The sequence below is a fragment of the Acanthochromis polyacanthus genome, chromosome 6 (assembly GCF_021347895.1).
Source record: "Acanthochromis polyacanthus isolate Apoly-LR-REF ecotype Palm Island chromosome 6, KAUST_Apoly_ChrSc, whole genome shotgun sequence".
Classification (NCBI taxonomy): Eukaryota; Metazoa; Chordata; class Actinopteri; family Pomacentridae; genus Acanthochromis; species Acanthochromis polyacanthus.
Window position 1 is genome coordinate 24,167,761 of NC_067118.1, and position 16,161 is coordinate 24,183,921.

General features: G+C 41.9%; 1 protein-coding gene across 4 annotated transcripts in view; it reads right to left on the minus strand.

The window, feature by feature from the left end:
• Positions 1–267: 267 nt before the first annotated feature.
• src (v-src avian sarcoma (Schmidt-Ruppin A-2) viral oncogene homolog) overlaps positions 268–16,161 on the minus strand; it is a 28,474-nt gene continuing 12,580 nt past the window's right edge. Inside the window, exons 2-14 of one of the 4 annotated variants that reach the window (XM_022189812.2) lie at positions 11,110–11,371; positions 10,883–10,982; positions 9,901–9,918; positions 9,215–9,313; positions 7,478–7,504; positions 7,212–7,315; positions 5,333–5,482; positions 4,796–4,951; positions 3,945–4,124; positions 3,593–3,669; positions 3,340–3,493; positions 2,917–3,048; positions 268–2,812 (exon numbers count right to left, since the gene is read on the minus strand). In XM_022189812.2, coding sequence (XP_022045504.1) covers positions 2,604–2,812; positions 2,917–3,048; positions 3,340–3,493; positions 3,593–3,669; positions 3,945–4,124; positions 4,796–4,951; positions 5,333–5,482; positions 7,212–7,315; positions 7,478–7,504; positions 9,215–9,313; positions 9,901–9,918; positions 10,883–10,982; positions 11,110–11,362 — 1,659 coding nt within the window. In that variant the 5' untranslated portion in view covers positions 11,363–11,371 and the 3' untranslated portion in view covers positions 268–2,603. The remainder of the gene's footprint in view (positions 2,813–2,916; positions 3,049–3,339; positions 3,494–3,592; positions 3,670–3,944; positions 4,125–4,795; positions 4,952–5,332; positions 5,483–7,211; positions 7,316–7,477; positions 7,505–9,214; positions 9,314–9,900; positions 9,919–10,882; positions 10,983–11,109; positions 11,372–16,161) is intronic. The other 3 variants (XM_022189813.2, XM_022189814.2, XM_022189815.2) reach the window with 3 other exon arrangements.

Here is a 16,161-nt window from a genome sequence, read left to right on the forward strand (position 1 = left end):
GCAAACTCACCCTCCACAACTTACAACAGAACCATTGAGGCTTTTGTTCACACTCATGACACCACAGCTGTGTGTGGAAACATCTGCTACAAATTCGCACCCTCACTCACCCTTTTTTTGGCGACTGTTAAATTTACATAATTGGAATGAAAGATGTGCAGCAGCAGCTGACCTTTGACTGTGGCTTCACTGAATGACAACAACCTCAGTAAGCCAACGTTAGTGAGTAAACAGAATTTTGCCATTTGAAAAACGAGAAGATACCGCTGGCAATATACAAATTTTATTCAAATTTGAACAATATCCAGCAGGATTTAACAAAGAGTTATTTATGTGAAAATTCCCATTGATTACAGTAGAAAAAAGTAAATATTGGAAAATTACAGGTTTAAAAAATATCTGCATAGCCAGAAAGGATACCCACGGAACCCCACAAGAAATGCCCTTGGCTTATAAGCAAGGCTGCATACTGACTATATGACCTTTAACATGCACTTTTCCTGTATTTTTGCTCACAAACATTCCATGAGATGGCAGGAAAAGAAGGGGATGACGCTAGACAGCCTGACCACACCTATGCAGGTCAGTGCCCCAAGCTCCTTCCATCTGTGGCAGCTATGTCATCTTCTGTGTGGAGCTACCGAATCTTAGTCAGCAGTGCTTTATGAAATCCAGACTGGACAATCTGACCGTACATTTGAATGAGCATGGAAGTACACACATGTAGGGGACAGGGGCGCACACTGTTGGGCAAGAAAAGTCACTGCTTTTTTTCCCTCACCCTCTAAAGCAACACCAAAATGATCTGCAGATTATGAAGATTTAAACATTGATGGTATCGATTGCATTATGGGAAGGAGCAAATGCTGGTTGTTTATCAGTACCCGCCGAGACAGAACTGCCTCCACAAAGACAGAGCAATCTCTTCTCGCTACTTGTCATTCATATTGAAAATGTACGACTGAGATTAAGTTTCACAGAAATACGTGCACAAATAAACATGTTGTAATGAAAAGTGTTTCTATAATAACAATATATATTCTTTTAATATCATTACTGGCAGGTGTTATTTAACCCATTAAAGTACCATAAACAAGGTTGAACAATGGTGCTGAAAGCAAAATAAACAATTGGGATATTTTAAAAGGAATAAATTATAAAGATGATATATACAAAATATTAGCATTAAGGATATTTACAATTAAGTGTCAAGATGCCAATTTATTTGCTGTACATGCTAATGTGCTGATAGGAAAGCTTTGTAGTCTGCCTCCTACAGGGCAGACGGAGCAGTAACACAAATTCACTCCGTTGCTCATTGATCGTCTTCACTGAGAACAGAAACGCAACATATCCAGTGTCAATAATGAAAGGTCAGAACTGAAAAGAAGACATAAAAGAAGATTCACCTGATTTTAATTTGAATTCTTGAGAGCAAATCAGCACATTAAAACCATGCTGGTGAGCCAGTGGGTAGTGTACACAGGTGCAGAATCTCAAAACAGTGGATTATCCTCTCAGAAGAAGAACAACATAACCTCTCTTTACACGACTCAAGCTTCAGTATAAGAAAAGTTCAGAGTATTAAAATACACTTTTACACAGTAGAAGAGAGTACAAAAGAGATTTTCATTGGCACAAAAATCCTTGCAGCAGAATTCTTGTCTTCTCCATCCTGAGATGACCTTTAGTGATCAGTAGCATTTTGTCTAGAGTATGAAAAGTCACAATTAGAAAATAGAGAGGCAGACTTCGCCTCTTGTTTTCTTTGTGTTGAGCTGTGTGTTGGTCACAGCGATAAACCAATTCATCTAATTAGTGAAGAGGACCGCACACTCTTACAAAATCTCACAGCAGATGGGAAACTAGCCTCAATGTTGCACAAGGGAAGCAGGATTATGAAATAAAAATGCCCCGATGAAAATTTTCCAGTTGATCCAGGTCTAATGATAAAATGTTTAAAAATGAAGATCCACAATATTCGATTATTGTAGGTTCCAAATGGTTGCTTCTAAAGTGGAGAAATGGAAGACAGTGTCTGAGCATGTGTGTTTCAAAAGGGATCCCAAAGAAAAACAGCCATCCTGTGGTGGTGTTGTCAGCAGGACAATACTTGTATCCAATGTTCATTCTCTGAACTCCTGTGTCAGACTGATGTGCAGTCTCAGTCGGGTTTCACTTGCTGTGCTGACGCTGCAAGATCAGTCAGGCGAGTTAACACACGAACAATGCTTGGGGGATGTATCAGGGCACTGTACGAACACAAGGAAGGTAGACAGACCTGTTTGCTTGTTTAGAATGTTGTTTTGATTGACAGAGTTCTGTATAACAAACTATAACGCCACACTTAAAGTGTCTTACTTTGAAAATAGTCCCTCAGAACGGACACGTTGGAGAAAATGAAAATGTCTTTGGAAAGACTGGATTTAGCTGATTGGTTTAATGATCCACTGAGACTCCACGTCAGAGAGTCACTGATTGTACCCAGAATGATGCCAGATTTCTGCACAAACAAACATGCCCTCACACATACTTGTTCAAGCAGATGCACATGCTCAGTTTTGCACAGCCATAACGCGTGCACGTAAACATTGTCAACCCGGTTACAGGTTCTCTCCTGGCTGGTACTGAGGCTCTGTGGAGGTGAAGTAATCCTCCAGGAAGCCCTGCAGGTACTCAAAGGTAGGCCTCTCCTCCGGCTCCTTCCTCCAGCAGGTCAGCATCAGCTCATGAAGGGATTCAGGGCACTCTGTCGGGCACGGCATCCTGTAGCCACGCTCCACCTGGTCTAACACCTCCCGGTTCACCATACCTGGAAAGGGACAGAGAGATATGATGTTGGAAACACAATTACAAGTTAGATCATCAAGTTAGTTGTAATAAATTTCTTGGCCTTAAAAAAAAGAAGATCCTTGCCTGGATAGGGCACTCGGCCTTTGGTGGCCAGTTCAGTCAGCAGGATCCCAAAGGACCAGACATCAGATTTAATAGTGAAGCGGCCATAAAGCGCAGCCTCAGGTGCCGTCCACTTGATGGGAAACTTGGCTCCTACAAGAAGACAGGTTCATCAGCAAGTTCAGATTACATCACTGCAGCACAAACTGAAAGAAAAAGCAAACTGCACCGTTTTCTGCTTTCTAATACCAGAGCAAAATCAGTGACTCCTAACAGCAGAGAGTATAAACATCTGAACGGTCATAAGATGACTGAAGTCATAACATTTTTGGTCTCTGAAATATTTGGCTTATAACATCTAGTGCAAGTTAGAATAGTGAGGAATCACAGTGTCAGAAAAACACAGATGCCATGAGCTCAGCTTTCACCAGACTGTAGTCTTACCTTGCCTGGCGGTGTATTCATTATCCTCAATGAGGCGAGCCAGACCGAAATCAGCAACTTTACAAACCAGGTTATCTCCCACCAGGATGTTAGCAGCTCTAAGGTCTCTGTGCACATAGTTCATCCTCTCCACATAAGCCATCCCTGAAGCAATCTGACAAAGCAAAGGCAAAGTTTCATATATTTTCACCAAAAAACAAACTGAGCAAGCAGCAAATGGTGAAGTAAGGGTTAACAAATTGTTTACGCTGACCTGTGAGGCCATGTCCACCAGCTGAGGGAGGCGGAGCATCTTACCCATGTCTCCTTTCAGGAAATCCAACAGGCTGCCTGTTAGCAGAGACACATACTGCAGGTTAGAATGATCAAATCACTATGTCAGTTTTTTTTTTAATCCAGAAAGCCTTTAAAGCAGCCAGCTTTAATTTAAAACTAACCCAAGCAATTTCTGGGTGTTTTTTTTTTTTTACTCATTATAAAGTCCTTTCACTCAATATAAATAACCACTGACATTTACTCTAATACAATTTGAGGTACACTATGATTATTGAATACAGTGAAATCCATAGTGTTTAGATCTGAAAGTGTAAGAATTTCACGCTGACCTTGCCCCATGTACTCTGTGACAATGTAGATGGGCTCCTCAGATACGACGGCGTACAGCTGAACCAGCTTTTCGTGTCTCAGCTTCTTCATGACCTGAGCTTCCTGCAGGAAGGCCTCAGGGGACATGGTGCCGGGCTTCAGAGTCTTGATTGCCACCCGTGTTGTACCGTTCCATGTTCCTGATAAAAGAAGAAAAAACAATCTATGAGACAATATCTCATCGGTATCGACTGTTAGAACTCAAACAGTTATTAGCTTCTGTCACTGAGTCATGTGAAATCAAATCATCAACCAGCCGTACTAAAGGAGAACTTCTGCAGCTGCCAGGTGGTCCAAATAGAGATATAATATCTTAACACCACATACTGCAGTTTGGAGTAAAGAAATTATTAGGTGAGGAGCAAAAGAGGCTCAAATAGTTCGCAAAATGTGAAGTATAAATCGAGGAAATACAGAGAAGTACTTCATAAATGGTTAAAAATAAAATGAATTGATAAGTGATTCAATTTGACTGCAAAAAGTAAAATGAAAAGCAATTACATCTAAGCCATTTTCAGACAAGGGGGGGTTATTTTATTGGAAAAAAAGATCTAAATATGTAAAGCTGATGCACAGAGATGAGTTTTTATGGGTTATTCAATGACCAAAAAAGGTAACTGAACAATCAATGAGGAGAACAAACATTTTCGCTGATATTTTATGTTTTACTGAAATTGGGTTTGAAATCTCATTTTCTAGTAAGAAGCAAGAGCAGCTTCAACAACTGTCTCCATATAAAGACAGAAAACCAGCTTTTTATTCTCGTGATCCTGTAAGATTTGATAAAGAGACAGCTCAAAGCACGACTCACCCATCCAGACCTCTCCAAAGCAGCCCTGTCCGAGCTTGAGGTCCAGGCGAAGGGACTCCCTTGGGATCTCCCAGGCGTCCTTGGATAAGCCCTGAGTCTGAGGCTTCAGTACGGGACAAATCTCTGTGAGACTGTGACACAGTCCATCAGCATGCTCTAGGGAGGGAAGACAGTGAGTGCGATCAGTAGTACATTAGAAGTTCATCACAGAATCGTCTTCAGATGGTACGTGAAACAGGGAATGTCTCCGTTTCACCCAGGTTGTGTTAATCCCTAGGGCTTCAGTAAAAGCTTCTCTTTTTGGTTCTTGAACACATTTCCCCTCTCATCCAAGAAATGTCTTCACTTCTGAACTAACAAAACCCCTCAAATCAGAAGTTAAATGTCACCCAGTGCAGTTTCTTTTTACTGAAGTTCTTAGGATGAGTGAGAATGTCTAACTGAATGAGTAAATAAATGCTTTTACTCATCTGTATAATTACTGGTGACTCAGTTAGGGAGTGATTGCTACGCAGCATTTTTTGGTTGTAAACTCACTGCGATAGTGGTTGACAAGCTGCTGCAGGGTGCCAAACTGTGTGCGCGATGTGATGTAGAAGCCTCCGCTGTCCAGCTTCCTGATCTTGTAGTGCTTCACGTTGAGCCCTTTGGTGTTGTCATAGTCCAATACAGACAGACAGTAGGCACCTGGGAAGAAGAACAACTAAATGAGTGGTGCAGCTTTTATTTCATCTTGAAGTAAAACAGGTGACACAATTGTGGAAATGTCTTTATTTGGACAATGTGGTCATTGCACCACCAGAGGGCAGTGTCTTCCAAGTGAAAACAGCATGAACCACTGAGGGCCCAAGGCAATGCCTCCCCCTTCTCTTTATGTTTGAACTGGGCGATATGGCCTGTGGTTATACAGTCCTCAGCTTCAGCTCAGCACTGACCTAATTCTGTCTGCCTACCACCCAGTACTTAACCACTGCTCCTGTTCACCCATCTACTCACTTTCTCTCCCCACCTTGACCCTTTCCTCATTCTATTTAGAGCTTACATACATACCCCCCAATAGGAAGTCTGTAATGTACATATCTATGCACATTACACACACACAGCGATTTGAGCCCAGAGGGAATACGCCGCTGCAGCACTCGAAGCAGCAGGAGCAGCAGCAGCAGAGCAGCTGCCTATCGGAAGTATCTCCAGACCGAGTCCCACAGGCGTCGCATCCAACCTTTTCCCATCTGCCTGATTCGTTTCTCTTCTGTGCCCACGCTGGCACATGACTGGCAGGGCCCAGCAGGGCGCTCCGTGAACAGCAGGGTAACATGTCTTACTGCTAGAAAGAATTTGCTTTCTTCTCCTCTGTGTCTTTTCACTGAGACATGTCAGAGAGCTCAAACTGAGCTTCATGTTAAGATCTGAACATTTTACAAATTCATAAAAAAATAAAATGAAATACATGAATGAGCCTACAAAGCACCATGACATCACTTCACTTTAATTTCCTGGACAAAATGTTTGCTGGACAGGCTTGCTGATCAATACCATAGACTAAGTAATTGCAGCTACTTTCCCTGGTTCTGAGAATTTCCCTCTTTACAGACCTATTTTCTCATTCTGTGGTTTAACGAAAACACTCTGCACTTCACTGGAACTTAAAGAACCCCTCAGGTTGTTGGTTGAGAATGCCAAAAGTCATAACACTCCTTGGAATCTCTTTAAAAATAGTTCAGTTTAATAGGGCTGAGTATCGTTTGAAATTGTTGGCACGGTTGAAATAGGATACCTGGGACACCTTTTACAGGTGTTCCTACAGGTTTTGCTAGAAAACTGGTGTGTTCATGTCAACGCAAAGACAATTTGTCTAGTTTTTCATCAGTTTTTAATGTCTAAATGCGAACATAAATATTAACTTTACTGATCCCACAATGGGGATTTCACATATTGCAGTGGCTTAAAGGACAGAAGCAGGAGGGGGAATTGATGAAATAAAGACTGTGCACACCTGGGCTGCCTTTGGCTGTCTTGTAGTGACAAGATCCCCGGTTTGAGTCCCAGCTTTCAAGGGATCTTTCTGCACGGAGTTTGCATGTTCTCTCTGTGCATGTGTGGGCACTCTGGCTTCTTCCCACAGTCCAAAAATATGCTGAGCTAAATTGATTACTCTAAATTGCCTGTAGTTGTGAATGTGATTGTTTGTCTGTATATGTAGCCCTGCGACAGACTGGCGACCTGTCCAGAGTGTCCCCTGCCTTCGCCCGAGTCAGCTGAGATAGACTCCAGCCCCCCGCTACCCTAATGAGGATTAAGTGGTGTATAGAGAATGGATGGATGGATGCGTACACCTTCCACATATATGGATAAGACATGATGGATTTGCACCTCTTGATTATAAACCACACAAATGATGGGTCCACAGCCTTACCTTTGGTGGTCTCACTCTCTCTAACCAGGAAAGTTCCTCTCCTGTTCTCTAAACTCAGCAGCAGCCTCTCCGAATCACGGCGTGTGATTTTGCCAAAGTACCATCTGGTGAGGTCAAAAAACAGGAGACATTAGCAGGTTGGTGAGGTGAGGGAGATGTATGTGGGTGGAAGAGAGGAAATGGGAAATCGATGGGGAACTTTAGCTTTTAAACAGTGTATTCCAGATGCAATGCGTACCGATGCCTGCGGTGAAACAGCTGCTTACCTGGACTCTAGAGTCAGTTTGAGATGACTGGTGGAGCAGGAGGCAAAGGTGAGAAATGGAGTTGTTAGAAAAAGTTAGTTTGTGAGGTTTTTTGTAAGCAAGCAGGTTAGTACATAACGATCAGCAGAGAGAGCAGTAGATGTACTTAAAGGAATAGTGTGACATTTTGGCTTTTTTGGCTTATTGTAGGAAGTTACATGGGAAGACACACTCTGGTATCTGCTCCTAGATATGTGCTAAAAGAAGCAGTCAGTTAGCTTAGCATAATAACTGGAAACAGAAGCAAACAGTTAGCTTGGTGCAGTCCAGTGGTCAAAAGTTCTACCAGCACACCTTAAGTTCACCAAATAATATTTCATATCTTCGTTCATCTGAGTATAAACTAAAGTGTAAAAACAGAAGTGCATGAACCTATTTCTGAGCTGGATCATTAGAGCTCAGTGAACTCGTTGCAGCTTCGAAGGCCCAACCAGAGGTCAATTCATTTGTGTGGAAACCTCAGTGATCTTAGTTATATTTGCAAAAATCCTCACTTTTTTCTAGTCTGGAACTTTGAACTTTTGAGATGGACTGTGGTGAGATTGTTCTGTATGCACCAGTAAGTTCAGCTAACAGGCTATTCAGCTGCTTGACTATGTTGAAAGTCAAATTGTGTAAATGCATAATTAAAAAGAAACTTGTTTAGCTAGCTTGACATGTGCTAACTATGTAACATACAATTGCACATACTTTGGTAGTTTATACATCATGTAACAAAATATTTTACAAAACTAGCTACACACCCGGTGGCACAACATCCTCCGTTATTTCTCACCATGCATTATTGGTCCCGTTTGGGTTTCAGAAATGTTAATGCACATATTCCATAAAACTGGACAGTAAAAACTGATAAAAATGGCCTAAAGTTTTCTTCCATCCATAATGAAATGCATTTGCTTGTGTTGAACACTATTTGTATACTACACATATTACAGACACCAAATAAAACTGTGTGGAATCAAGACGTAAGGCCTCAGCACTAAACCTGGCATTTCTTTACCGTTATTATTTTAGGAACCTATCGAGAGTCAGAAAAGCAATGAACATCTGTAAATCCTATGTGAACTCTCCAAACATGCAAAAACATAAATAAATTCAACAGTAAGCGGCCAAATGCCGTCATTTAACCACAAACTTTGTTGCGGAATTCTTTCCTGTACCGTCAATGCTCAGGTTAGGCGGGGCAGAACGAGCTTGTTAATATGTCACTTTCAGTGAGTTTTGTGGACTCAGAGAAAGAGTTACTACCATTGAAAAGTTCACAGAAAAAAAAAACTCATACATTTGGTGGCTAGATAGTGGGACAGCACTAAAACCTCAGACTCTGTGACTGTGGAGTTTGGCACTGAGCCACAGTGAGCTTTAGACGTTTGGGTGGGTGGACTTCATGACTTTTCTACAGAACCAGACTACTTGTTTGCCCCTTTTCCCCCATCTTTGTGCTCAGCTAAACTAACTGGCTGCTGGCTCTAGTTCTGTATTTACTGTGTGGTAATAATCTTCTCATCTGCCTCTCAGCAAGAAAGCAAATAGGTGAACTAGTGTTGAACTATTCCTTTAAGGACTCAATTCAAATTCACATGAAGCAAAAAGACTGAAAATTCCAAAGAATTCAAACTCTGAGCATCAGTGCTTCCAAACGTTTGGTGTAAGACAGATAAAAGAGACAGAGCAAGAAAAAAAAATGAAGGGGTTTACTCTTCTGCCTGGATGGAGTCAGATGGAGCCACATAATTGCTGGGGATATAACCGCTCTCTCCAGTGGTCAGGGAGTGCGCCAGCCACCAGTCCCCTTCTCTGCACAGATGAAATGATAACACACAGCTTTACCAACAACCATCACACATCCAAAACACAAATGCAAATTTTAGGGCTGTTTATCAAGTGTCTCAGAGTATAAATACATACAATCAACTCTTTGTTTTACACCAGTTTAATTCAAGTCATTCAAATTTTGGCTCTTGGAGAAACTTGATAAATAAAAGCCCAGATTTCTCTACTGTTAAAAGAAATAATATTGAGTTATGCAATTATACAAACATGCATTCTTGTGGGTAGGACAAAAAGGGAGCATATGCTACACTTTATCAGGGACTGAGCTGCTGCAGCTTTGGAGCACTATTTTCACGAGCAGAATTTAGAGCAAACTGCGGATTGTTTGCCTTCAGCTGACCTGCAATGACGATAGTGCTGCAAGACTTTGCACCAACTCCCCTTGACTACTGCACTGAAGGTTCACGGGGCAAGGGCAGAGTTACGTGGCTGTCTAGTGAAGTGGTATTACAGTGCACAAGGCTCACGTAGCATTTGCTCGATGTGATGCAGAAAACTCAGGCAGACAAATGATAAATTCAATAAAACGGATCCAGAGAAGCTTCACAAACCTGCAGTTCACCTTCCTCCTGTAAAAACGTGATGGTTTGTGATGGAAAAATGGGAAAGAGAGATGAGGGGGAAACGGTAAAGAAGAAGGAGGTTAAAGAAACTCAGCAGTGAGAGAATACTTCAGTATGCAGAACAGACTCAAGTACACATGATAAAGCTGTGAATCTAAAATATTTAAACCGTTACATAACGACTGAGGCACAAATACGAAATCTGACAGAGAAACATGTAAAGGGCACAGATTTATCATGACTTTAGCGTGTCGGGTCAGTGTGCGTGGCTATACTAATACATTTAACTGGATAAAACAGAACTAAGATAAGCCTGTGTGACACCTGATTTGACTGTAGTAACCCGCTAACTAATCTTAGAGTTGGTTCATAGGTTCTACATGGACTTGACCCAATAATGATCCAGGTCTTTGGCTTAAGGGGCCAGATGCAGCGGTAATCCACTATTGTTCTGCGCTTGTGCCTTCTAGGTCAGCAAGTTTTTGGTGGGCGAGCAGCACTGGGGGGGCAGCACCACTGTATATGGTTCACTGCACCTCTATTGATTCATAGAGTAAGCCCATAATTTAAAAACAAGCATGACCTCCCGTCTGAAACAGGTTAGGATTGCATCAAGTAAGTAGGTCTTGTACCGACTCTGCTTCTTTAATTACAAATAAAAACAGGCACAATTTCACCGAGCAGGGAGATGATCAGCTTTGTGACTGAAGCGACATTTGTGCAGAAACGTGTCACTGAAAAATAATTCAAGTTCTACAGGGGGAAAGCTCACCCCTGTGGTTGCAGAAGTTTACAGAGAGATGAGTGATGTGCATTTTTGGAGTGTGAGGCATCCTGTCAGACAACTGAGCAATACAGTTCGGGCATGGAAAAGGTGTTTTTGGGCCATTCTTGAGTGTACAAGAGGAGAAAGAGAAGATGTAGACTGATTTAAGAAAAGCGAAGAATGTTTTCTGTGTTTTTTCCTTACGTATTGTTTACTATCTGGAGGCGTTCGCCCTTCCTGAAAGACAGATCCGAGGCCGTTCGAGACTCATAGTCATACAACGCCACAAAGGTCGTCACGCCTCCTGTTGAAAGAGAAAGTTTGGCTCTTATCAAACAACTTCACACTGTACATACAGGGCTTAGGCTTAAAACAACCAACACAATACGGTGCTAAACCTATTAATCCAGGCCCGGAGCAGAAATTCTCACCTGCTAGTGTGATTCTGTTGGGAGAGGTGACAGCGTTGTTTTCGACACCTCCAAACAGGGCCAGCTCTGCGTTGTTGCCCACTGACTGATTGCCACTGAGGCCTCCATCCATAGTAGGACTACGGTTGGGTGTGAGGGACTGTTGAGTGGAGTTGAGGTGGCGGCCGCCAGCCCCTCCCCCAGAGCTGAGGTTCCCATCCATGCTGTGGGTTCGGTGGCCTACATCCTTGGGTTTACTTTTGGATCCCCCCATGACCAAGGCCTGTAATGCATTCAAGGACAGAGAAACAGTCTGTGAGACAGCAGATGATGAGAAAATGTAATTAAAATTGAATCTCAAGACACCGTAAAAGATAAATTACACTATAATTTGGCATCAAATAGACTCGCTTTCTTATGTAATTTTCTTAGAATACATTCTCTGGAAAAAATCCTCCGACTGCCGCAAGGCCAGATGCAGAAACCAGAGCCGGACCGGAGACTACTATTAAACCCACAGAGACACAGTGTCATTCAGACCACATGAAGCAAAACTTCCCCATGGACAGTGGAGCAGCTGTCACTCTTTGGTTTCAACACAGACATGAGATCCACTGCAGCCCACTCCCACCAGCAGAACACACACACACACACCAAACACAGATGCTCATGCAGGGGACATGCTGCCGTATTGTGTGGCACTACAGTCCTGCCATTGCTTTTGTTTTTAGGCTGATCATTTAAAGATGGATGGGCATTTCTTTCGTAAAGCCACCAACTAAAACTCTTTACTTTTGTCATTACATTTAGTAGCAAAGCTGACTCAATTAATTAATCAAAGAAACCATCTTAAAACAATACATCAGTTCCTGCAGTGGAAAACAGTTTATTGTAATATGGGTTGCAAACTATTACATGGACAAAACAGTCAAACTTGTGACTTCTGGGACACTGAAAATTCCCATGAGCAATATCACTGCCTTTTAATTTTTGTTACAAACAAAGACAGTTGATTAAAGCAACGATAATTGATTCTTTAATTGGAACAAACTGTCGGTGTGCCATTATTACATTAAATGACCTTATCTGTACAGCTGCTCTTAACTCCTGAGCTGCTAAATGCTCTGCTATTTTCTCTAACTTTATCAGCGTACCTTGTAGTGGTGGGAGGTCAGGAAACATTTAGTTTATCAGCGACTGTTTTCTGAAAAAGGGTTATTCCATATAAAACCCTCCAAATCTGATGAAATTCACATCCGACTTCCTCAGAAACATATGTAGAATAACCTTAATACATTTATTGAAACCATTAAATGTTTACTTTCATAAACATTTTCAGTTACAGACCTCTAAAGTACAAAGAGGCGGGGCTAAGTTTAGTGATTTTCAATTCATGTTACTGTTTCCAGCATCTTTATGCCCTCATAACTTTGTATAAGCCGATATAATTTCCCTCATACTTTTATACATGAGAGACAAAAGTTTTAAAAGTTTGAAGGGTCACAAGCATATTTGTTCAAAACTGCCACAAAATGAATTTTACCACCATTCCAAATGTCATAAAGTAAGGCGAAAATCTGAACCAATTTCTCTTTAACCAATATCAATGTCTATGACATGGATGTGTTATTTGTTTTTTGATGCTTTTCTGGAAAAACTTTAAAAACACATTTTCAGTACTCCTTCAAGAGTATCAAAATGTCGGTAAGAATGTGACATTTAATTTGCTGTAACTCATTCATACCAGCTACCTTCCCCACATGGTGATACGACCCTTGAAAGTTTACCCAAAATGCAATTGTGTTGTCTGGTTTCTGAAAATTCACTGGACAAAACAGACAACACATCCAGGCTTCCAATGACTGCTTCAGTTAGGCTGTCAGAGATATCACACTGGTGCAGTTTTGCTGTTAAAACTATGACGCATCTCATGATATTATTAATAATCATAGAAAAAATTGTGACAAAAACAAGATATTGGTTGCGTCTGTCTCCTGTATTTATGAAATTATGTAGGCTCAAACATGCTAAGAAAAAATATTCAAATTATAAGAATAATTTCAACCCAGACATATGTACTTAAAGGGCAGGTAACTCCGACAATAATCATAGTATGAAGGTACATTTATGCAAACCTTCAGTAAATTTACAAAAGTTATTGTACATTGTACGAAAAAATGCTGATTCCCAGACAGACTTTTTTTCTAGTAGTTGCACACCTATGCTGTAGATATCGTCTCTTCACATGCTGCAGACAAGTCATAACACTTAGCACAACATCACACAACTTGAACATAATTTTTACTACGTATTTCACTTTGACTAGTATAGAATCAGTACTCCAGACTGACTAATACACATACTGTGTGTACATTTTCAATTGTAACAAAATTAGGATATTGTATTAAGAAGATGAGGAAAAAAAATGCAACTTTTCTGTGTCTTTTCACTTCTGAAGCTCAGACTCATGAAGTAGCTCTAATCACTGCTCGGTGCAGTGAAACCATTACACTAAGCCCAGAGCAATTTAGGGACTCAAGCCCCAGCTATCATGAATGGATAGCCACAGGGGGCCTGCTAGGAAATGCTAATTTACAGAAAACAGTAAGGTGGGGTGGTTTGGGGATGAGAGTAAAAGTGCATATGGACAGTGTCAGGCTATTCAGCCTTCTGCTGACATCCGCTGTCTGACTTATTATCTGGGATGCCGTGCATCTGTTCTGTATAGCACAGAAGCCAGCCGATGCATGAGCCCACTCTGGTTTGCAAGCAAAGCAGTCTAATCGTAAATAAGACAAGCTACGATACACAGGCAGAGTGATGAAGTGACATATGATGGAAAATGTCTCGTTAAAAAAAGGACTCTAACCAGGCGAAGGATATTAGTGAAGCTGTCAGTGCTTCCTGTTGGTCATTTAAAATGCTTCCCCCTCCTTCAACACATGCGAGCTCATCCAGAGGAGCAGCGGTTCAGCTCTCAAAGAGGCCGAAAGCGACAGCAGGATAAACGAAGAGGAGAGAGGAGCACGGGGAGGAGGGGTTTAATATCGGGGTGGGTTTTTGGTCGGCATCATGAATGGGGGAGGACGACGAGGAAGTGAAGATGGGGTCAACCGGGCCGGACAGTCAATACATCTCCCCCCTGGGCATGTCTGCATAAAGGGGGTCGCATGTGTAACAGAGTGTGAAGGTTCACACACACAGTAACAAGAAAGCAGACACAAAAGATGACGGGTGTCTCTGGGAGCTGCTCTTTGTGTGTTTTGTGTTCTCCCCGAGCAGACTGGTTGCATGGTTAATAAGCCGTTTGAGGCAGAGCAGAGCAGAGACGCTGCCTCTCTCATCTCCAGTCCGCAGCCACGTACTGTAAAAGCCTTCCCCGCTGCACACAGACGCTGCTTTCACTTAAGAGATGTCGCCTTAACGAGATCGCTCAGATGGCACTTAAGTAACACATTCTGTGGACAGACCTTTGGTGAATATGCTGACGTGGTGAATATGCTGGGAGGATTCAACAGCAGCTGTGCATAGAATCAAAGTAAAAAATAATAAAAAAAAGAGTCATTACAACCTCTCACAGATTTCAAGCTTGAATAGAATTCAGTTCCTTTGGCCAACAGTGTCCTCAACCCTGACAAACACACTGAAAAGTCCCTGGAAAGGAAGACCGAGTTGAGTCGACATGAAACAGAGCGTTAAGAGAGTCTCCGTCTCTTCCTTCACACTCCGTTTCCAACAAAGCCATCTTTTGTCAGCTCACAGCAGGCGGCATAAACAAGACAGAGAAGTGGCCTGTGGCTTACTGGCTGCCAGATCCGAGCGTGTTTTAGCTCTAACAGCCAGTAGGAAATATGGAAATGAGGGGAGTCATGAAGCCAAACAATGTCATGTTTGCAGGAGAGTAAGTGGAATCATGTCTCTGTGTGTGTATTCTCGGCAGTAGTTAATGATAACAAGAGCCCGATTCTGGCCTAATAGGGTTGAGGTACTGTAATAAGCACCTACTGTCTGAGGCAGAGCTGCATGAAAATCCCTCTGGCGAGGCAGGGGGTACGGCTGGGTGGGAGGGGGATTTGCTTAATTATGCATAAGATCTGGCAATGAATTCCAAATCCTTCAAGTCTCCTGAGCTTTGGGTAAATGGGAATAGTCTTTTAATATTGCTGCTGGGGTTGTTTCCCCCCACCAGGATGCAGCAGATCCCTGTTTTGCGGTCCTTTTCATTTCACGTGAAAGGAAAACAATTACAATCTCTGAATGATATCCTATTATTGAAATAATAGAAAGGACGTGGTGTCATTCATCCATTAAAAGGCTTCGCTGAACGCATCTTTGTCAGAGCAGGATCATGACAGCGGTCCATCCCCCCCCCCACCAACAACACCGGCTTTGTAATGAAATCTTCCCTGTTCTGGCCCTTCAAGAAAACCCTTTTCATCTTTTGGGAAGGATCAAACAGTCACGAACATCAAAATTGAACAAGCATCCTTCTGATGTTGTGAATGCAGGCTTAATGAGAGGTTTTCCACTACGACGATGAAGCAAACTCAAAGTAATACTGAGGGAGGCAGTGAAACTCTGCTATGTGAACAAGCAAGCCAGGGCTTGTATGTTTCCATGACAGCTACAGTAGACCCTCACTTCTGAATCACAGCGCTGGTTTCTAACACACAGGTTGGGCATGTTCCGAAAATCTACCGTCCCTAAAAGATCAGAGGATTCAACACTTCAAACAACAGGTCAGAGGCCATGATTAAGCTTTTGCTTTAACTAATAATCTCGTACGACATTGGAAGAATAATATGTTTTGCACAGTGACAGTTCTTTCACTTCTCTGTGTTCACCTTTGATGAAGACAAGCAACATGGGATCAGCTGGAAAGCCTTGTTTATTGTTTTTACCGGCACGACAGTTACACTTTGTGTTTATCTGTCAGCATTAATTACCAAGTGATTCCATTATTATTTCAGTAATAAAGCTGAAGACATCATTAACTGATGCATAATCAAGCTTAAAATGAAGGATTTAATTAGAGACATTGTGCCTGATGCATTTTAACTACAGTGTGTTTTT